This window comes from Saccoglossus kowalevskii, chromosome 10 (genome assembly GCF_978046115.1).
Source record: "Saccoglossus kowalevskii chromosome 10, keSacKowa6.1, whole genome shotgun sequence".
Lineage (NCBI taxonomy): Eukaryota > Metazoa > Hemichordata > Enteropneusta > Harrimaniidae > Saccoglossus > Saccoglossus kowalevskii.
This window is the reverse complement of record NC_140650.1, coordinates 25,452,593-25,476,304: the sequence shown is the minus strand read 5'-3', so window position 1 is coordinate 25,476,304 and position 23,712 is coordinate 25,452,593. Positions and strand designations below refer to the sequence as shown.

At 34.1% G+C, this 23,712-nt stretch overlaps 1 protein-coding gene across 2 annotated transcripts in view; it reads left to right on the top strand.

The window, feature by feature from the left end:
* LOC100313733 (slit-like protein) overlaps nucleotides 1–9,849 on the top strand; it is a 71,006-nt gene extending 61,157 nt beyond the window's left edge. For both annotated transcript variants that reach the window (XM_085504420.1, XM_085504419.1), the window contains 8 exons: nucleotides 294–365; nucleotides 900–1,063; nucleotides 1,352–1,565; nucleotides 1,787–1,926; nucleotides 2,762–2,855; nucleotides 3,562–4,307; nucleotides 4,806–5,015; nucleotides 5,526–9,849. In XM_085504420.1, the coding sequence (XP_085360546.1) occupies nucleotides 294–365; nucleotides 900–1,063; nucleotides 1,352–1,565; nucleotides 1,787–1,926; nucleotides 2,762–2,855; nucleotides 3,562–4,307; nucleotides 4,806–5,015; nucleotides 5,526–5,761 (1,876 nt within the window). In that variant the 3' untranslated portion in view covers nucleotides 5,762–9,849. The remainder of the gene's footprint in view (nucleotides 1–293; nucleotides 366–899; nucleotides 1,064–1,351; nucleotides 1,566–1,786; nucleotides 1,927–2,761; nucleotides 2,856–3,561; nucleotides 4,308–4,805; nucleotides 5,016–5,525) is intronic.
* The last annotated feature ends 13,863 nt before the right edge of the window (nucleotides 9,850–23,712 follow it).

Sequence of the window (23,712 nt, the reverse complement as noted above, 5' to 3'; positions counted from 1 at the left end):
AATTCATTCCACTCAAAAAATCTGTAAAATATTGTCTTGCATGAAATTAAAGCAATTTAAAATGTACTCCTTATTGAATAATTCATCAAATGGGGAGGATCATTTGACATTAACTCTAAAGTAGGTTAGATGCATACTTAAAATGATTCTGTTGAGTGCAGAGCTGTGTCGAAATTAGTAAAATAAAAGTACATTATGCAGCTAATTCAATACAGAATATGTTCTTACAACTTGTATTCCTAATAATAGTGGAAAACAACAATATGATAGACATATAATGCTTATATTTTCAGATCTCTCCATGGTAACGACATCTCTACTCTTCCATCAGGAGCATTCGATGAACTAGAGTCGCTTTCGCATATGTGAGTATTAAATTAGATGTTAAAGTGAGATATTAAAATTAATTGCTAAATTTGAAAAGGTTGAAACAGATTTGATAACAGTTATATTTTCTTGAAATAGACCAAGGTGATGCTGATGTATGTCTCCTACCGCTGACAGCCCCCTCATTAATTTGTGTTAGTTCCAAAATATAATGAATTATTAAAAAGAACACCAACATTACTTACTATTCAGATACTCATATAGTGGTTAATTTTGTTGCAACTAATTAAATTTGGTAACACATGTGGTTTTTAAAATCAACAACTAGCTTGACTTTTTTTTCTCTTGTGTATCAAAGAATCTGTTACCACTATTAATATCTCTTACCAATACATGTATGGTATGATTTTTCTGTAATTGTCAATCAATAATTTGTTTTAAAAAAGTGTTCTTTTGTTCTTTGTTATTGCTGTTTAAATATTTTCAATTTCAAAGTTATAGTTATAGGAAAGTTATAGGACAATATCAGATTTTAAACTAAATTACTTTTAAAATTATTTTCTTGCTGACAGTGCCCTTGGTGCCAATCCACTTTACTGTGATTGTAGTTTGAGATGGTTGTCAGACTGGGTAAAATCTGGTTTCAAGGAGCCAGGTATTGCACGATGTTCTGGTCCATACAATTTGCAAGAAAAGCTTCTTTTGACAGCACCAACAAGAAAGTTTGAATGTAATGGTAAGTTATCAAAATAGTTATAAATCAACTGAAAAAAGTGAACAAAAAAATTTAAATGCGGTTCGAAAGTTGTGGGTATCAATGATCTGAGGTTGAGATTCAGTTTGTGTCATCTTTGATTTGGAGTGGATTCTGATAGTTTACCGCTCACAGATGACCATTTGCTCAACAAGTGTTTTGATTTAGGGATGTCAGACCAAACTGTGAATACTGTTACAAATGGCAATTCAATCCCTAGTCTTTGGCCGCAAAATTGTAACATTTTTTTAACTGTTTTTTCATCTACAGAGATCCCTGACCTGTCAATTCTTGCTAAGTGTAATCCGTGTTTAGCTGAGCCGTGTTTAAATGATGGTGAATGTCACAATGGTGAATATGCTGGATATATATGTAAATGTGCCAGTGGGTTCAAAGGTCAGAACTGTGAGGAAGAGATCAATGAATGTGATAATGAACCCTGTAAAAATGGAGCTACATGCTACAAACAAAAAAAAGATTTCAGGTATTAAACCATTTTTTAAAAATTATATTAGTATGTTATATATATATATTTTTATTGCTGTCAACCAATAAATACTATTTCTAAGGATGCAGTAAATTATTATTATTATTGTTATTATTGTTGTTGTTGTTGTTAAATGTAGAACTTCATTGATAATGTATACCCTCCTATCCCTACCCACAATTACGACAATTTGTTTTTATATCTTTTCTGTATTTCAGCTGCGAATGTCCAATAGGTTTTGTTGGTGATTTCTGTGAAGATAATATAAATGATTGTTTATTAAATAATTGTATGAATAATGCCACATGTATTGATGCAGTTAATAACTATACTTGTCAGTGTTCACCTGGATTTACTGGTGAGTGCCTCCAAATACTAACCTTCAATGCAGTCTGGCACTATTGTCATTTACCCAACATGTATTCTTGGGGGCAGACATTTAGAGATTTTCATCACCTGGAAACGATCGCTAAAGCTTTGGGATAGTGATTGAGACACTCCTAAACAGTGTAACAAAATAACCCCCTACATATGCAGCATATATATATATATTTGGTTGCTCAGGATTACCTCAAAGTTGAGTTTTTCTCAAGTTTAGTTGTTTTCATCTTGAAACGTAGGAAGAAAAACTTTATACAGTCCTGTATGTCTTAGCAACAACACATTCTTTGACTTAAGCTCAGTTTTTTGTCCAACATGATTCCAGAGACATACTTCCACCGATTTTGTTTAAACATATAGAAGTCTTCAGATTTACGGTCTGAGTTTGACTGACTGGCAACGATTTTGTAAAAATCACACGTACATGTTTATCAATTCTTGATGCTTCATTTTAGGATTTAAACAGTAAAACTACCAAGCCACAATAAATAAAAATGGCTACCTGTCAGCCATTACTATCCCCAAACCCAATACTAGTATTTCACCATATGCTACTCCTGCTAAGTAGGAATGTTCTGGTTTGTACATTGTCATACAAACATATTTTGCAGTAAATTTTTTGGTGAAACATTTTTATACACATATCTTTGTTAGATTGATTATATGAATATAATTTTTCACTGGCTACAGGTCTTGTTCAACCTTTTGACAAAATATGGGAAAAATTATTTTATTTTGTGAAAGGTGACAAAAGTTAATTGTGGTTTTAAAAGGGATATAAATGAGTGACCCATTAAATTATTTACTTACAGGTGTTTTCTGTGAAACTGATATCAATTTCTGTGAGCTATTCATCAATCCATGTAAAAATGGAGGTACATGTGTTGACCTTGTTAATGAATACAGGTAGGTACAAATACTATTATTTAATTTTTTTTTACTTTCTATCATCTGTTGTGTATACATAGCATTGTTGTGCAAAACATTTCACTGTAACTTTGTTGCATACAAAATAATAATCGTTAGTTTCAGAAATAACAAGTATGGTTATGTTATAGAAGACAGTCATTATGTTTGAAATTTTGAAAGAAAAATTATATAAAATTTTTTGATTTTTTTTGTTTAGTGTCACTTCATTGCTAATGATAGATATATATCATTCATATAAGTCTAGCGTTGCAAAATTCATGATGAAAGAAATATCTCTAAGTGTGTCAACTTTTTTCTGATTGTATCTCCCAACAACCAAATTTGATATTCATGGATGAATACAGATAAAAAAATATTGACACTGTAAACGTAATAGAAGTATTGTGCAATCTGTCTTCTACTAATATTGTACAATGAAACAGAGGGAATGATGTGGCTTTTATTACATATGTATATTTTTTTGTTTTAAATTGTTAAAATAGAACTTGTGCTTCTGTTGGGGATGCGGCTTATAATACTGATTTTATGGCATTATGTTTCTAGACTCCATGATGTAAATATTTCCTAGATGGTGAAAATAATGTAATTAATTTACATTGTTCAGTCATGTATTTCCCACCACCCATGTCACAAAGACACTTTTTCATATTACTCATATTCAATCTTGTTTTATACATGGCAGATGTGACTGTCCAGAAGGATATGTAGATGTACATTGTAGCTCTACCAACCAGAACTGTAAAGACGTCAAATGTCAGAATGGTGGAACGTGTGTGGATGATGAAAAGGAAGACTATACGTGTAAATGTCCGTCTGGATTCAACGGGCCACACTGCGAGTACTCACCGAGGGTGTTCAGTCAGCATACCAGTCCATGTCAGTACCAAGACTGTAAAAATAACGGACAATGTTACTACAATAATGTTACAGGTAACTATGGTTGCAACTGTTTACCTGGTTTCCATGGTGATAAATGTGAGATGATCATCAGCGTAACCTTCACGCAGAAGGATTCTTACGTACAGTATCATAAATTGGAGAATAAACCTAAAGCCAATATTACAATGGTATTTGCTACGAGACAAGAAAATGGAATTCTGTTTTATAATGGATTAATGGATCACATTGCGGTTGAGTTATTCTACGGACGTGTTCGTGTAAGCTACGATGTCGGTAACTACCCTGTCTCCACTATGTTCAGTTATGAAAAGATCAACGATGGTAATTTTCACTCGTTGGAAATATTGGCCGTGAAACAGAACATAACAATGCGTGTCGACGATGGCAATCCAAATACAGCAACCAATAAAGGGGACAATGAATATTTAAATGTGGAAACTCCACTTTACATCGGTGGACTGCCGGAAGAAGTAATCAAAGGGCCTGCTGTTAGGCTTGTACATGTAAGGAATGGAACTAGTTTTAATGGTGAGTTAGACATCCCAGATATTGTGTGATTGGTGTTTTTAATTATTATGATTTCGAAATATGGATGTGATAATGAATTATTGTGATTGGCCACATTTTCTGTATTGCTTCTCTGTAACTTCCAAATATGGATGTAATTTGATCTTTGTGATTGGCCACAGTTTCCATATTGACTCTCTGTAACTTCCAAATATGGATGTAATTTGATCATTGTGATTGGCCACAGTTTCCATATTGACTCTCTGTAACTTACAAATATGGATGTAATTTGATCATTGTGATTGGCCACATTTTCCATATCGACTCTCTGTAACTTCCAAATATGGATGTAATTTGATCATTGTGATTGGCCACATTTTCCATATTGACTCTCGATAACTTCAAGTCGTCATTTAAATTTTCTTTTCATATGCATGTGATTTGAATTGTGAATGTTTTAATCATATTCCAATCATACATTACAAATTTTGTTTTATTTCTAATTGTTCATTTCGCCAGGTTGTATGAGGACTGTTTTATTGAACGGCGAGTACCTGGATTACACCAAAAGTGAAGAGATGCAAGGCATAGCCCCAGGATGTCCAACTTATGACAAACCTGATCCGTGTATCATGCATATGTGTAAACAAGGTTTCTGTCGAGCTCTGGACACGTATAGCTACGTGTGTGACTGTTTAGATGGGTGGATGGGTGCAAAATGTGATAATCGTAAGTGAAACAAATAATACATAAATATCTTTTAAGCCCGTCAAAATTAGTTCTGTTTCTGGTTGGCATGCGTGTCAGTTCCAAAGGCCGCTCAGAGCTTTGTTCTGCTCCGCTGTCAACTTTGTTCGAGGCTTATCATATAAGTGATTGTCCAGTGTCCGGTGTTGTCTGTGTCAACTTTTTTGACTTCTTCTTGAAAATTACTATTCTTATTGCTTTGATACGTGGTGTACATGTACCTTGGGCAGACCTCTCTTAGATTTGTCCATTTCATGAAGATATTTTCAATTCTATAATTCTGATCAATATTTTTGTCATTTTTGTTAAAAAGTGATATTTTCGACTTCTTGTTGAAAACCGCAAGTCCGATTGCTTTGATATTATAAATTGGATGACCTTGCCAAATATTGTAGCAGTGAATATTTCAACAGATAGTCCCAGTGACTTTTAACTAATTGATAGTGGTAATAAGAGTGGCAGTATGAAATTTACACTTATTTATATTTTCAGCTACAACCTGTGTTGGGCAGCATTACCGTGAAGTTATTGAAGATGAGGATGGATGCAAGAGTAGGCGTCTTATTGAAAACATGCGATGCGCAGGAGAATGTGGCAACTCCTGCTGTCGACCGCAGCGTGTGCGCCGACGGAAGGTTACGCTCCAGTGTGAAGATGGAACCAGTCGGAGCAAGCAAATTGATGTGACAAAGACGTGTGCTTGTCAGTGGTGCGGCGACTTAACATAAACAATTTGAATATAGATAGTGATATTATGTAATATATTAATAGTTTGTATTGGTTAAATTAACTGTGTATATGCATTTAAGTTTGAAAACGTCAGCTGTGACAGACCGTGTCAATGTATAATTGTAGGGTGTATGCTGGAAAAACAAATCTTGGCTACGAGTAAGATATCAAATGAACTTGTCTCTTTGTCCATGTACTGTGTTTTATTATTGTTCAGTTATTTTCTTTTTTATTCTGACGTATGCGTTACTGGTGTGCAAAGCAATACATTCGGTGTTATAATGGCAGCTGCAAACTAAAAAGTTACTCTTTAATAGACCATTTTCAGATTTTGGGTGTGTCGTATTTGGTTTGACTATGTCAATCTGTAAGAGTGGTGTGGACATGTACTCATTAATGATGCACAAAGTCGTTGGCACCTGCGAACAGAAATTGTCACTATTAAAGCGACTACAACTTCATCGTGTACTTCAAATTTAACCTGCAAAGCAGTCTTAACGATTGATGTATATTTGTGGGACTATTTTATTGGTTATCAGATGACATGCTACAAGCTAGACAGAATTAAATGGCAGAAATTTTGAGAAACTCAGATACCTTGATACTGTAAATAGTCTATTATTGACAACGATAAACATGGCGGTGTATGAAGGATGACCTACCATCAAGAGAGCAAAATCAAACGCCTAATCCATTCAAAAAATCTCTTTCTTTTTATCTAACAAAATCAGTTGTGCAGTTTTCTGATTATATTGTCTTGGCCCGAAACATGTGTTCAAAAAACCTGTTTACAAAATGCAAGAGTATAACTGCTTGTATTGTAACTCGTTTTTGCCCTTGATTTTATCAATTTTTGAAACTAGTAACGTACATGAATTTTACCCACAATGCCCTGCACTTATCAGAAGTGCTGAACAATGTTAAAAACATTGCACAAAAGTGCAAAAGAATTTAATTGGGTGACTGGTTATCAAAACAGTACAGTTTTGTTTACCTTTAAAAATATATTTGTTAACTATTGTAAAAAAAAAAAAAAAAAAAAGAAAGGAAAAAAGTGTACATTAATTTATTGGATGTTATTACCCCACAGTAATAGTCCTCTCAGTTATATTTTATATATATTTATTATTAGTTTATAGTGCTGTGTTTTGGGTTTACTAGGTTTATGACCACCAAATGATGTCTGATTCAGATGACAATGCTCATTTAAAAAAAATATAGAAGCCAGTTTTTGTTTTTTTCGACTGCTGGTTCATTTTATTACAATTTATTGATGTCCGTTACAGAAATTAAATATTATTAGATTAATGTGTAAATTGTTCTTTTCCGTGTTTCATAAAGGACCAGGGGCGTCTTGTTTTTGTGTTTAATCTTATATTTTAACTCAAATTAAACACATGAGATAAAATATATAGTACATTATATTTAATTCTTTCAATGAAAGTCCACTTTTCCTGTATACAGTAGTATACATAGCTAATTTGTAATTGCCCATTTAGCCCAAAATTAATGAAGAAATATAAAAGTTGACCCAAAATTTCGGAAATGACGGCTTCAAAGGTTGGTAGTAGTCGTGATGCGATTACAACCCTTTATACGCAGTTGGAAGGTAATTTGTAGCTATTTGTGCTAGACATTATGATACATGGCGTATTACTATGTGTTTAGTGAAGTATAATAAAGATAATCTTTGGGAAGTATTGCACAGATTAAAGTAATATGGTAGTTTATGCCACTGGTAAGGTTTTAGGATTGCTTCTTAGCAACAGTTCTAGGTATACATGTTATAGAGAAGACCACACATTTCTGTTAAAATTTGCTCTGCATATTCCTAAAATTCTGTTGTTCTATGTCCTGTTAATATTTTTTCTTGAAGTTTTCAATAGTATAAATATTATTGTATTGAAGAAAAGATAAAAAAAAAATTTAATAGCATGAATATGGTATTAAAAAAACGAATGTAAATTTTATTCTCGACACTAGAGGGTGCTATGTAGTTCTGCTCTGTCTTAGAATTGAAAGAGCTTCAGTGACCTACTAGGTGACAGCTGACATGGTGTGATATTTACATAATTATGGCTTTGCTAATGTGCATATAGATTATGCAGTTACTTGAATTGAAAAATAAATTGATTTTTAATTGTTGACAATTCATTTGGATTAAAAAACAGACTCATCATTTGCTTCTATTTCAATGGTTTAAATGGATGTTTGAAAGGATAAAAATGTAAATATAAAAAGTGAGAATTCTGAATTACTTACTGTTCAGTTCAAAATAAAGAGATATAGACTGTTATTAATTAATTAATAGACAGAGTAATTCCTAATCTTTGCATTGTCTTGATGTCTGTACTTAAAGCCTGGATTTCAGTACACTCGCAATTATAACTAAAATTGAATATGTTACTGCTATTGGTATTACTATATATTCTAATAAAAAAAAATTAACAGCAATAATTTTGGGATTATATGTAGATTGTAGTTGTCACTTAAAGTGTAGCATGTTTACAAAGTCTTGCAATAAATTGTAATCAAACATATGTACTGCCTATATCAGTGTTAATTTGAAATTATCTTAATTTTGGGCATGTGTCCTCAAAAATTGGACCAATAGACCATTTTCCGTTCACTGCGAGAATCACGCGTTATGCGTGAAATCGAACGTAAAAACAGGACAAACAAGGTCATAGCGTTGTAGTCGCGTCAAACATCGCGTGGGATTCGACAAACGCGAAAGTATTTCGGGGACATTTCCATGCTCAATAATGTGCTGTCCACATTTGATGATAGGCAATTTTGATTAAGTAAGGGTATTCGGAAGCAATATTCCTCTGTCGAAGATCGGCCGGTCAATGTAAGCTACGAAATAAAAAAATTCTAGTTCAAAATCAAATCGTTTGATTTTTGCGGCAGGCGTTCGACGCGCGTGTTTCATGCATCTCGCGAGATCTCGCAATTGTACGGAAAATCACCTATTCGCATGTCTGGAATTTTTCCTTGTATTCAGTTGAATATTAATTATGCATACAATTAATTGCTTGTACTTTTCATTCAAATTGTAACCAAATTTCAGAAAGTTTTGAGAATTGTGAATTATATACTTAGTATTATGACCGTCCTACGTGTTTCCCACCTTGCCCAATAACAGTTGACATATTTGTAGACTGTGCATTCATTAATTAACTGTATATAACTAATTAACATTATAACAAAGCGATGTTGAAGACTTGTAGATTCGCATTTTTATTATGAATTTAATCCAAGTTGAGGAGAGTCATGAATTTTTTTCCATTTTTAAGTTGGTACCAATTTAATCTCCAGTTGTTCTATCTGAAGTATACTGAATTGCTGTAAGGGATGAACCATTATTTCTGTAGGGGTAGTATTATCTTCAATTCAGATTATTTTAGATTTGTTTTATTAATACTGGGTATATTTTTGAGCAAATTATTTTTTCATCTCTATTTTGTCATTGATTCTCCATCCCCATGCAGAAAATTTAGCCCCCCCCCCAACACTATAGCCACATACATACATATATATTCCTAGTTGTATATTACTGTGTGGTGGTACACATTCTGTTTTTATTTACTGGTGAATTATTTTGTTCATTTATACAAATTATTGTAGATCTTTACTATGCATTTTAATGTTATTTCAGCCCCCCCCCCCCAAGCAGAACTGTAGGTTCATCCCTTAAGTGTGAATTGGGTCATTGAAGCCCATCACAGCTCAAATGTTTTCTTTAATTGTCTCTAAATTTGAATCAATCAGATTATGATATTACCTTGTGATAAAAAAAACCTTCAAATACTGATCATTATTTTATGGATGCAAGACTATTTTGAATGGGACTTATTTTACGGAGCTGCTGTGAAGGGGTTAAATCTCACCCATTGATACGTACATCAGGTTGTGACAAAGCTGGTCATTTGTGAGTGTCCATTGTATTGTAATCACTGGAGATTTGCTGTATTAAGCTGCCATCCTGTATAGTTTGTTGTTCTTTCATGTTGAAATCATCTTATACATCAATATAGCATTGAACAATATTTCATGTATAATAATAAAGTTACTTTCACCATTATCTTCTGTGCATCATTCTTTATATCATTCATTGCCACTCACAAGATATTTACACAAATTTTCCAAGCAAGGTATTCAATGTAATAATGTATGCCCTTGTTGTTCTGTTCATAAATTTATAAATTTATAATATACTTTACTCCACTGAATACCTAGGTATGATGCTAGTAATATCTCATTATGCAGCCTAGCATCTACAGTATTCCACTAACAATGCCTTACTCCACTAAATGCCTAGGTATGATGCTAGTAATATCTCATTATGTAGTCTGTCTAGCATCTACAGTATTCCACAAACAATTCCTTACTCCACTTGATGCCTAGGTATGATGCTAGTAATATCTCATTATGCAGCCTGGCATCTATAGTATTCCACTAACAATTCCTTACTCCACTAAATACCTAGGTATCATGCTAATAATATCTCATTATGTAGCCTAGCATCTATAGTATTCCACTAACAATTCCTTACTCCACTAAATGTCTAGGTATGATGCTAGTAATATCTCATTATGCAGTCTAGCATCTATAGTATTCCACTAACAATATCTTACTCCACTTAATGTCTAGGCATGATGCTAGTAATATCTCATTATGCAGTCTAGCATCTATACTATCCCACTAACAATATCTTACTCCACTTAATGCCTAGGTATGATGCTAGTAATATCTCATTATGCAGCCTAGCGTCTATAGTATTCCACTAACAATATCTTACACCACTTAATGTCTAGGCATGATGCTAGTAATATCTCATTATGCAGCCTAGCATCTATAGTATTCCACTAACAATTCCTTACTCCACTAAATGCCTAGGTATGATGCTAGTAATATCTCATTATGCAGCCTAGCATCTATAGTATTCCACTAACAATTCCTTACTCCACTAAATGCCTAGGTATGATGCTAGTAATATCTCATTATACAGCCTAGCATCTATAGTATCCCACTAACAATATCTTACTCCACTTAATGCCTAGGCATGATGCTAGTAATATCTCATTATGCAGCCTAGCATCTACAGTATTCCACTTACAATTCCTTACTCCACTTATTGTCTAGGCATGATGCTAGTAATATCTCATTATGCAGCCTAGCATCTATAGTATCCCACTAACAATATCTTACTCCACTTAATGTCAAGGCATAATGCTAGTAATATCTCATTATGCAGCCTAGCATCTATAGTATTCCACTAACAATTCCTTACTCCACTAAATGCCTAGGTATGATGCTTGTAATATCTCATTATGCAGCCTAGCATCTATACTATTCCACTAACAATTCCTTACTCCACTAAATGTCTAGGTATGATGCTAGTAATATCTCATTATGCAGTCTAGCATCTATAGTATCCCACTAGCAATATCTTACTCCACTTAATGCCTAGGTATGATGCTAGTAATATCTCATTATGCAGCCTAGCATCTATAGTATTCCACTAACAATATCTTACTCCACTTAATGCCTAGGCATGATGTTAGTAATATCTCATTATGTAGTCTAGCATCTATAGTATCCCACTACAATATCTTACTCCACTTAATGCCTAGGCATGATGCTAGTAATATCTCATTATGCAGCCTAGCATCTATAGTATCCCACTAACAATATCTTACTCCACTTAATGTCAAGGCATAATGCTAGTAATATCTCATTATGCAGCCTAGCATCAATAGTATTCCACTAACAATTCCTTACTCCACTAAATGCCTAGGTATGATGCTTGCAATATCTCATTATGCAGCCTAGCATCTATACTATTCCACTAACAATTCCTTACTCCACTAAATGTCTAGGTATGATGCTAGTAATATCTCATTATGCAGTCTAGCATCTATAGTATCCCACTAACAATATCTTACTCCACTTAATGCCTAGGCATGATGCTAGTAATATCTCATTATGCAGCCTAGCACCTATAGTATCCCACTAACAATATCTTATTCCACTTAATGTCTAGGCATGATGCTCGTAATATCTCATTATGCAGTCTAGCATCTATAGTATCCCGCTAACAATATCTTACTCCACTAAATACCTAGGTATGATGCTAGTAATATCTCATTATGCAGCCTAGCGCCTATAGTATTCCACTAACAATATCTTACTCCACTAAATGCCTAGGTATGATGCTGGTAATATCTCATATGTAGTCTAGCATCAATAGTATTCCACTTACAATATTTTACTCCACTAAATGTCTAGGTATGATGCTAGTAATATCTCATTATGTAGCCTAGCATCTATAGTATCCCACTAAATGCCTAGGTATCATGCTAGTAATATCTCATTATATAGTCTAGCATCTATAGTATCCCACTATCAATTCCTTACTCCACTAAATGCCTAGGTATGATGCTAGTAATATCTCACTATGTAGCCTAGCTTCTATAGTATTCCACTAACAATTCCTTACTCCACTAAATGCCTAGGTATGATGCTAGTAATATCTCATTATGCAGCCTAGCATCAATAGTATCCCACTAACAATATCTTACTCCACTTAATGTCTAGGCATGATGCTAGTAATATCTCATTATGCAGCCTAGCATCTATAGTATTCCACTAACAATTCCTTACTCCACTAAATGCCTAGGTATGATGCTAGTAATATCTCATTATGCAGCCTAGCATCTATAGTATTCCACTAACATTTCCTTACTCCACTAAATGCCTAGGTATGATGCTAGTAATATCTAATTATGCAGCCTAGCATCTATAGTATTCCACTAACAATTCCTTACTCCACTAAATGCCTAGGTATGATGCTAGTAATATCTCATTATGCAGCCTAGCATCTATAGTATTCCACTAACAATATCTTACTCCACTTAATGCCTAGGCATGATGTTAGTAATATCTCATTATGTAGTCTAGCATCTATAGTATCCCACTGCAATATCTTACTCCACTTAATGCCTAGACATGATGTTAGTAATATCTCATTATGTAGTCTCGCATCTATAGTATCCCACTAACAATATCTTACTCCACTTAATGCCTAGGCATGATGCTAGTAATATCTCATTATGCAGCCTAGCACATATAGTATCCCACTAACAATATCTTATTCCACTAAATGCCTAGGTATGATGCTAGTAATATCTCATTATGCAGCCTAGCATCTATACTATTCCACTAACAATTCCTTACTCCACTAAATGTCTAGGTATGATGCTAGTAATATCACATTATGCAGTCTAGCATCTATAGTATCCCACTAACAATATCTTACTCCACTTAATGCCTAGGCATGATGCTAGTAATATCTCATTATGCAGCCTAGCACCTATAGTATCCCACTAACAATATCTTATTCCACTTAATGTCTAGGCATGATGGTCGTAATATCTCATTATGCAGTCTAGCATCTATAGTATCCCGCTAACAATATCTTACTCCACTAAATACCTAGGTATGTTGCTAGTAATATCTCATTATGCAGCCTAGCACCTATAGTATTCCACTAACAATATCTTACTCCACTAAATGCCTAGGTATGATGCTGGTAATATCTCATATGTAGTCTAGCATCAATGGTATTCCACTTACAATATTTTACTCCACTAAATGTCTAGGTATGATGCTAGTAATATCTCATTATGCAGCCTAGCATCTATAGTATCCCACTAAATGCCTAGGTATCATGCTAGTAATATCTCATTATATAGTCTAGCATCTATAGTATCCCACTATCAATTCCTTACTCCACTAAATGCCTAGGTATGATGCTAGTAATATCTCATTATGCAGCCTAGCATCAATAGTATCCCACTAACAATATCTTACTCCACTTAATGTCTAGGCATGATGCTAGTAATATCTCATTATGCAGCCTAGCATCTATAGTATTCCACTCACAATTCCTTACTCCACTAAATGCCTAGGTATGATGCTAGTAATATCTCATTATGCAGCCTAGCATCTATAGTATTCCACTAACATTTCCTTACTCCACTAAATGCCTAGGTATGATGCTAGTAATATCTCATTATGCAGCCTAGCATCTATAGTATTCCACTAACAATTCCTTACTTCACTAAATGCCTAGGTATGATGCTAGTAATATCTCATTATGCAGCCTAGCATCTATAGTATTCCACTAACAATATCTTACTCCACTTAATGCCTAGGTATGATGCTAGTAATATCTCATTATGTAGTCTAGCATCTATAGTATCCCACAAAAAATATCTTATTCCACTTAATGCCTAGGTATGATGCTAGTGATATCTCATTATGTAGTCTAGCATCTATAGTATCCCACTAAAAATATCTTACTCCACTTAATGCCTAGGTATGATGCTAGTAATATCTCATTATGTAGTCTAGCATCTATAGTATCCCACTAAAAATATCTTACTCCACTTAATGCCTAGGTATGATGCTCGTAATATCTCATTATGTAGTCTAGCATCTAGAATATCCCACTAACAATTCCTTACTCCACTAAATGCCTAGGCATGATGCTAGTAATATCTCATTATGCAGCCTAGCTTCTACAGTATTCCACTAACAATATCTTACTCCACTAAATGCCTAGGCATGATGCAAGTAATATCTCATTATGTAGTCTAGCATCTATAGTATCCCATTAAAAATATCTTACTCCACTTAATGCCTAGGTATGATGCTAGTAATATCTCATTATGTAGTCTAGCATCTATAGTATCCCACAAAAAATATCTTACTCCACTTAATGCCTAGGTATGATGCTAGTGATATCTCATTATGTAGTCTAGCATCTATAGTATCCCACTAAAAATATCTTACTCCACTTAATGCCTAGGTATGATGCTAGTAATATCTCATTATGTAGTCTAGCATCTATAGTATCCCACTAAAAATATCTTACTCCACTTAATGCCTAGGTATGATGCTCGTAATATCTCATTATGTAGTCTAGCATCTAGAATATCCCACTAACAATTCCTTACTCCACTAAATGCCTAGGCATGATGCTAGTAATATCTCATTATGTAGTCTAGCATCTATAGTATCCCACTAAAAATATCTTACTCCACTTAATGCCTAGGTATGATGCTAGTAATATCTCATTATGTAGTCTAGCTTCTATAGTATTCCACTAACAATATCTTACTCCACTAAATTCCTAGGTATGATGTTGGTAATATCTCATATGTAGTCTAGCTTCTATAGTATTCCACTAACAATATCTTACTCCACTAAATTCCTAGGTATGATGCTAGTAATATCTCATTATGCAGCCTAGCATCTATAGTATCCCACTAAAAATATCTTACTCCACTTAATGCCTAGGTATGATGCTAGTAATATCTCATTATGTAGTCTAGCATCTAGAATATCCCACTAACAATTCCTTACTCCAATAAATGCCTAGGTATGATGCTGATAATATCTCATATGTAGTCTAGCATCTATAGTATTCCACTAACAATGCCTTACTCCACTTAATGCCTAGGCAAGATGCTAGTAATATCTCATTATGTAGCCTAGAATCTATAGTATCCCACTAACAGTGCCTTACTCCACTTTATGCCTAGGTATCATGCTAGTAATATCTCATTATGTAGTCTAGCATCTAGAGTATCCCACTAACAATGCCTTACTCCACTAAATGCCAAGGTATGGTCCTAGTAATATCTCATTATGTAGTCTAGCATCTATAGTATTCCACTAACAATGCCTTACTCCACTAAATGCCTAGGTATGATGCTAGTAATATCTCATTATGTAGTCTAGCATCTATAGTATCCCATTAAAAATATCTTACTCCACTTAATGCCTAGGTATGATGCTAGTAATATCTCATTATGTAGTCTAGCATCTATAGTATCCCACTAAAAATATCTTACTCCACTTAATGCCTAGGTATGATGCTCGTAATATCTCATTATGTAGTCTAGCATCTAGAATATCCCACTAACAATTCCTTATTCCACTAAATGCCTAGGCATGATGCTAGTAATATCTCATTATGCAGCCTAGCTTCTACAGTATTCCACTAACAATATCTTACTCCACTAAATGCCTAGGCATGATGCAAGTAATATCTCATTATGTAGTCTAGCATCTATAGTATCCCACTAAAAATATCTTACTCCACTTAATGCCTAGGTATGATGCTAGTAATATCTCATTATGTAGTCTAGCATCTATAGTATCCCACAAAAAATATCTTACTCCACTTAATGCCTAGGTATGATGCTAGTGATATCTCATTATGTAGTCTAGCATCTATAGTATCCCACTAAAAATATCTTACTCCACTTAATGCCTAGGTATGATGCTAGTAATATCTCATTATGTAGTCTAGCATCTATAGTATCCCACTAAAAATATCTTACTCCACTTAATGCCTAGGTATGATGCTCGTAATATCTCATTATGTAGTCTAGCATCTAGAATATCCCACTAACAATTCCTTACTCCACTAAATGCCTAGGCATGATGCTAGTAATATCTCATTATGTAGTCTAGCATCTATAGTATCCCACTAAAAATATCTTACTCCACTTAATGCCTATGCATGATGCTAGTAATATCTCATTATGCAGCCTAGCATCTATAGTATCCCACTAACAATATCTTACTCCACTAAATGCCTAGGTATGATGCTAGTAATATCTCATTATGTAGTCTAGCTTCTATAGTATTCCACTAACAATATCTTACTCCACTAAATTCCTAGGTATGATGCTAGTAATATCTCATTATGCAGCCTAGCATCTATAGTATCCCACTAAAAATATCTTACTCCACTTAATGCCTAGGTATGATGCTAGTAATATCTCATTATGTAGTCTAGCATCTAGAATATCCCACTAACAATTCCTTACTCCAATAAATGCCTAGGTATGATGCTGATAATATCTCATATGTAGTCTAGCATCTATAGTATTCCACTAACAATGCCTTACTCCACTTAATGCCTAGGCAAGATGCTAGTAATATCTCATTATGTAGCCTAGAATCTATAGTATCCCACTAACAGTGCCTTACTCCACTTTATGCCTAGGTATCATGCTAGTAATATCTCATTATGTAGTCTAGCATCTAGAGTATCCCACTAACAATGCCTTACTCCACTAAATGCCAAGGTATGGTCCTAGTAATATCTCATTATGTAGTCTAGCATCTATAGTATTCCACTAACAATGCCTTACTCCACTAAATGCCTAGGTATGATGCTAGTAATATCTCATTATGTAGTCTAACATCTATAGTATCCCACTAAAAATATCTTACTCCACTTAATGCCTAGGTATGATGCTAGTAATATCTCATTATGTAGTCTAGCATCTATAGTATCCCACTAAAAATATCTTACTCCACTTAATGCCTAGGTATGATGCTCGTAATATCTCATTATGTAGTCTAGCATCTAGAATATCCCACTAACAATTCCTTACTCCACTAAATGCCTAGACATGATGCTAGTAATATCTCATTATGCAGCCTAGCTTCTACAGTATTCCACTAACAATATCTTACTCCACTAAATGCCTAGGCATGATGCAAGTAATATCTCATTATGTAGTCTAGCATCTATAGTATTCCACTAAAAATATCTTACTCCACTTAATGCCTAGGTATGATGCTAGTAATATCTCATTATGTAGTCTAGCATCTATAGTATCCCACAAAAAATATCTTACTCCACTTAATGCCTAGGTATGATGCTAGTGATATCTCATTATGTAGTCTAGCATCTATAGTATCCCACTAAAAATATCTTACTCCACTTAATGCCTAGGTATGATGCTAGTAATATCTCATTATGTAGTCTAGCATCTATAGTATCCCACTAAAAATATCTTACTCCACTTAATGCCTAGGTATGATGCTCGTAATATCTCATTATGTAGTCTAGCATCTAGAATATCCCACTAACAATTCCTTACTCCACTAAATGCCTAGGCATGATGCTAGTAATATCTCATTATGTAGTCTAGCATCTATAGTATCCCACTAAAAATATCTTACTCCACTAAATACCTAGGTATGATGCTAGTAATATCTCATTATGCAGCCTAGCATCTATAGTATCCCACTAACAATATCTTACTCCACTAAATGCCTAGGTATGATGCTAGTAATATCTCATTATGTAGTCTAGCTTCTATAGTATTCCACTAAAAATATCTTACTCCACTTAATGCCTAGGTATGATGCTAGTAATATCTCATTATGTAGTCTAGCATCTATAGTATCCCACTAACAATATCTTACTCCACTAAATTCCTAGGTATGATGCTAGTAATATCTCATTATGCAGCCTAGCATCTATAGTATCCCACTAAAAATATCTTACTCCACTTAATGCCTAGGTATGATGCTAGTAATATCTCATTATGTAGTCTAGCATCTAGAATATCCCACTAACAATTCCTTACTCCAATAAATGCCTAGGTATGATGCTGATAATATCTCATATGTAGTCTAGCATCTATAGTATTCCACTAACAATGTCTTACTCCACTTAATGCCTAGGCAAGATGCTAGTAATATCTCATTATGTAGCCTAGAATCTATAGTATCCCACTAACAGTGCCTTACTCCACTTTATGCCTAGGTATCATGCTAGTAATATCTCATTATGTAGTCTAGCATCTAGAGTATCCCACTAACAATGCCTTACTCCACTAAATGCCAAGGTATGGTCCTAGTAATATCTCATTATGTAGTCTAGCATCTATAGTATTCCACTAACAATGCCTTACTCCACTAAATGCCTAGGTATGATGCTAGTAATATCTCATTATGCAGCCCAGCATCTATAGTATTCCACTAACAATTCCTTACTCCACTAAATGCCTAGGTATGATGCTAGTAATATCTCATTATGCAGCCTATCATCTATAGTATTCCAGTAACAATATCTTACTTCACTAAATGTCTAGGTATGGTGCTAGTAATATCTCATTATGCTGCCTATCATCTATAGTATCCCACTAACAATATCTTACTCCACTAAATGTCTAGGTATGGTGCTAGTAATACCTCATTATGCAGCCTAGCATCTATAGTATCCCACTAACAATACCTTACTCCACTAAATGTCTAGGTATGGTGTAAACTTAGCTGCTTATTCAAACTCACGGCAATTTTGGCAGAAACTTCGACAACGAAACGAAAATGTGTCTAAAATTATTACCCAGAAAGAGTGGCATGATTATTTTAAACATCTGTTTAATAACAATTTTATAGGGGATGAGGATATGGCGGATTTTTTTGATTCAGTAAATGATTATGTAACAAGGTTAAATTTTGATGACATTGAGAACACAGGGGTTGATAATACTGACCTTGACTGCCCTATCACACAAGAGGAAATTAAATAGAGCATAAAGAAACTAAAAAATAATAAAGCCCCTGGGCAAGATGGAATTTCTTCGGAATTTTGGAAAGATGCACCACAGAAAATTGTTGAAATGTTATTTATTTTATTTAATGTATTACTTGAACAAGGTTATTTTCCTGAAAAGTGGGCAATTGGATTAATAACACCAGTGTATAAAAAAGGGCATAAGGATAACCCTGAAAATTATCGGAGCATTATGCTTTTAAATGTTATTAGTAAAATATATATGAATATCCTGACAGAAAGATTGACAGTATGGTTTGATAAATATAGTAGAATTGTTGAAAATCAGAGTGGTTTTAGAAAGAAACGAAGCACATTAGATAATATGTTTATTCTGAGCACAATTATTGATAAATATGTATTTCATCTCAATAGTCGATTATATTGTGCTTTTATAGATTATGAAAAAGCATTTGATAGGGTCCACCATATTTCACTATTTTATAAATTAACAAAGGCAGGAATGAGAGGCAGACTATTAACAACTTTGTTCTCAATGTATACACATGTTAAGGCAGTAGTTAAAACCCCACATGGTGTGACTGATCTGTTTAAAATTGGAACAGGCCTGCAACAAGGCTCAGTTATTTCCCCATTACTTTTTTGTTTTTATATAAATGATATAGAAAAGGCTCTTACACAAGGTGTTGAAACTGTAATCTATGTAAACACTTTAAAATTAATGTATCTATTATATGCTGATGACCTCGCATTATTTAGTAAATCTCCCATTGGTCTACAGCGTCTTCTAAATAGATTAGCAAATTACTGTAAAAGATGGAGGTTAACAGTAAATTTGAATATAAAATCAAAAATTGTTGTTTTTCGCAAATCGGGTAGACTAAAGAAATCTGAAAAGTGGTTTTGGAACGGGAATGAAATTGAAATAGTCTCAAAATATAACTATTTGGGGGTTCTTTTTTCTAGTTCAGGTATCTGGTATCAGGCCCAAAAACACATTGCTGAACAAGCAACGAAAGCCATGCACAGTATTAAAAGTATTCTTTATAAATATGATGGGTTCAAACCAGCTATTGCATTTCGTGTTTTTGACTGCAAAATTCTCCCAATCCTGCTTTATGGCAGTGCAATATGGGGAACATTTAAATCTTACGATATAGAAACAGTTCATCATAAATTTTGTAAATTTGTTTTAGGGGTACACCCAAAGGCCACAAACTCTGCTGTGAGGGGGGAGTTGGGAAGACATCTAATTAGAACACATGTGAACAAAGAAATAATTCGGTATTGGTTAAAATGTATAGGTGGTGATTCCTCTGTTTTAGTAAAAGAATGTTATGGCTATCAATATGACAGGGTACAAAGGGGATTCAATTGTTGGGCAACATATGTTAAGGATTTGTTATGTAATTTTGGTTTTGCACACGTATGGGAAAGCCAGTATGTGAATAACCCAAATTGTTTTCTGCTACAGTTTAACCAACGGTGTCTAGATATTTCCCAGCAACAGTGGCATGATCAGATTGGTAATAGTTCAAAATTATGCACTTATTCTAAATTTAAAAAATTATTAGCCGGGGAAAAATATCTGGATTCTATTACTATAAGTGTTTTTAGAAAATCTCTCGCTTGTTTTAGAATATCTGCTCATGAGCTCATGATTGAAAAGGGTAGGGCATTGGGAATACCACTTGACCAAAGATTGTGTCCTCTTGGTTGTAATCTCATTGAAAACGAGTTCCACTTTCTATTACAATGCCCCAAATTTGAGGAAATTAGAACTCGTTTTATACACAAGTTTTACTATTGCCCAGCGCTTGAATGGAAATTTATTTTGCTACTGCAATCTGAAAATACACATATAATACAAAATCTTGCAAAATACGTATTCTACTCTTCACAAAAACGTCATAGTTTGTTGGAGGGAAATTTAACTGAAATTTAAATTTAATTTGGTATTCATAGGTGAAGTATAAATTTGTAATATTCAGACAAGCAGTAGCAGTGATTATTCTTGTCAAACGATTTATTTATTTGTGTTACATTTAAGTGTGTACATTATGGCCTATGGCCAATGGTACTGAATAAACATATATATATATATATCTCTCATTATGTAGTCTAGCATCTATAGTATTCCACTAACAATGCCTTACTCCACTTAATGACTAGGCATGATGCTAGTAATATCTCATTATGCAGCCTAGCATCTATAGTATTCCACTAACAATTCCTTACTCCACTAAATGCCTAGGTATGATGCTAGTAATATCTCATTATGCAGCCTATCATCTATAGCATTCCACTAACAATATCTTACTCCACTTAATGCCTAGATATGATGCTAGTAATATCTCAATATGTAGCCTAGCATCTATAGTATTCCACTAACAATTTCTTACTCCACTAAATGCCTAGGTATGATGCTAGTAATATCTCATTATGCAGCCTAGCATCTATAGTATTCCACTAACAATTCCTTACTCCACTAAATGCCTAGGTATGATGCTAGTAATATCTCATTATGCAGCCTATCATCTATAGTATTCCACTAACAATATCTTACTCCACTAAATGCCTAGGTATGATGCTAGTAATATCTCATTATGTAGTCTAGCTTCTATAGTATACCACTTACAATATCTTACTCCACTAAATGTCTAGGCATGATGCAAGTAATATCTCATTATGTAGTCTAACATCTATAGTATTCCACTAACAATATCTTACTCCACTAAATACCTAGGTATGATGCTAGTAATATCTCATTATGCAGCCTGCATCTACAGTATTCCACTAACAATATCTTACTCCACTAAATGCCTAGGCATGATGCAAGTAATATCTCATTATGTAGTCTAGCATCTATAGTATCCCACTAAAAATATCTTACTCCACTTAATGCCTAGGTATGATGCTAGTAATATCTCATTATGTAGTCTAGCATCTATAGTATCCCACAAAAAATATCTTACTCCACTTAATGCCTAGGTATGATGCTAGTGATATCTCATTATGTAGTCTAGCATCTATAGTATCCCACTAAAAATATCTTACTCCACTTAATGCCTAGGTATGATGCTAGTAATATCTCATTATGTAGTCTAGCATCTATAGTATCCCACTAAAAATATCTTACTCCACTTAATGCCTAGGTATGATGCTCGTAATATCTCATTATGTAGTCTAGCATCTAGAATATCCCACTAACAATTCCTTACTCCACTAAATGCCTAGGCATGATGCTAGTAATATCTCATTATGTAGTCTAGCATCTATAGTATCCCACTAAAAATATCTTACTCCACTTAATGCCTAGGTATGATGCTAGTAATATCTCATTATGTAGCCTAGAATCTATAGTATCCCACTAACAGTGCCTTACTCCACTTTATGCCTAGGTATCATGCTAGTAATATCTCATTATGCAGCCTAGCATCTACATTATCCCAATAACAATACCTTACTCCACTAAATGTCTAGGTATGATGCTGGTAATATCTCATATGTAGTCTAGCATCTATAGCATTCCACTAACAATGCCTTACTCCACTAAATGTCTAGGTATGGTGCTAGTAATATCTCATTATGCAGCCTAGCATCTACGGTATTCCACTAACAATTCCTTACTCCACTAAATGCCTAGGTATGATTCTAGTAATATCTCATTATGCAGCCTAGTATCTATAGTATTCCACTAACAATATCTTACTCCACTTAATGCCTAGGCATGATGCTAGTAATATCTCATTATGCAGCCCAGCATCTATAGTATTCCACTAACAATTCCTTACTCCACTTAATGTCTAGGCATGATGCTAGTAATATCACATTATGCAGCCCAGCATCAATAGTATCCCACTAACAATATCTTACTCCACTTAATGCCTAGGCATGATGCTAGTAATATCTCATTATGCAGCCTAGCATCTATAGTATCCCACTAACAATATCTTACACCACTTAATGCCTAGGCATGATGCTAGTAATATCTCATTATGCAGCCTAGCATCTATAGTATCCCACTATCAGTGCCTTATGCCACTTAATGCCTAGGCATGATGCTAGTAATATCTCATTATGTATTCTAGCATCTATAGTATCCCACTAACAATATCTTACTCCACTTAATGCCTAGGTATGATGCTAGTAATATCTCGTTATGTAGTCTAGCATCTAGAATATCCCACTAACAATTTCTTACTCCACTAAATGCCTAGGTATGATGCTAGTAATATCTCACTATGTAGTCTAGCATTTAGAATATCCCACTAATAATTCCTTACTCCACTAAATGCCTATGCATGATGCTAGTAATATCTCATTATTTAGTCTAGCATCTATAGTATCCCACTAAAAATATCTTACTCCACTTAATGCCTAGGTATGATGCTAGTAATATCTCATTATGTAGTCTAGCATCTAGAGTATCCCACTAACAATGCCTTACTCCACTAAATGCCAAGGTATGGTCCTAGTAATATCTCATTATGTAGTCTAGCATCTATAGTATTCCTCTAACAATGCCTTACTCCACTTAATGCCTAGGCA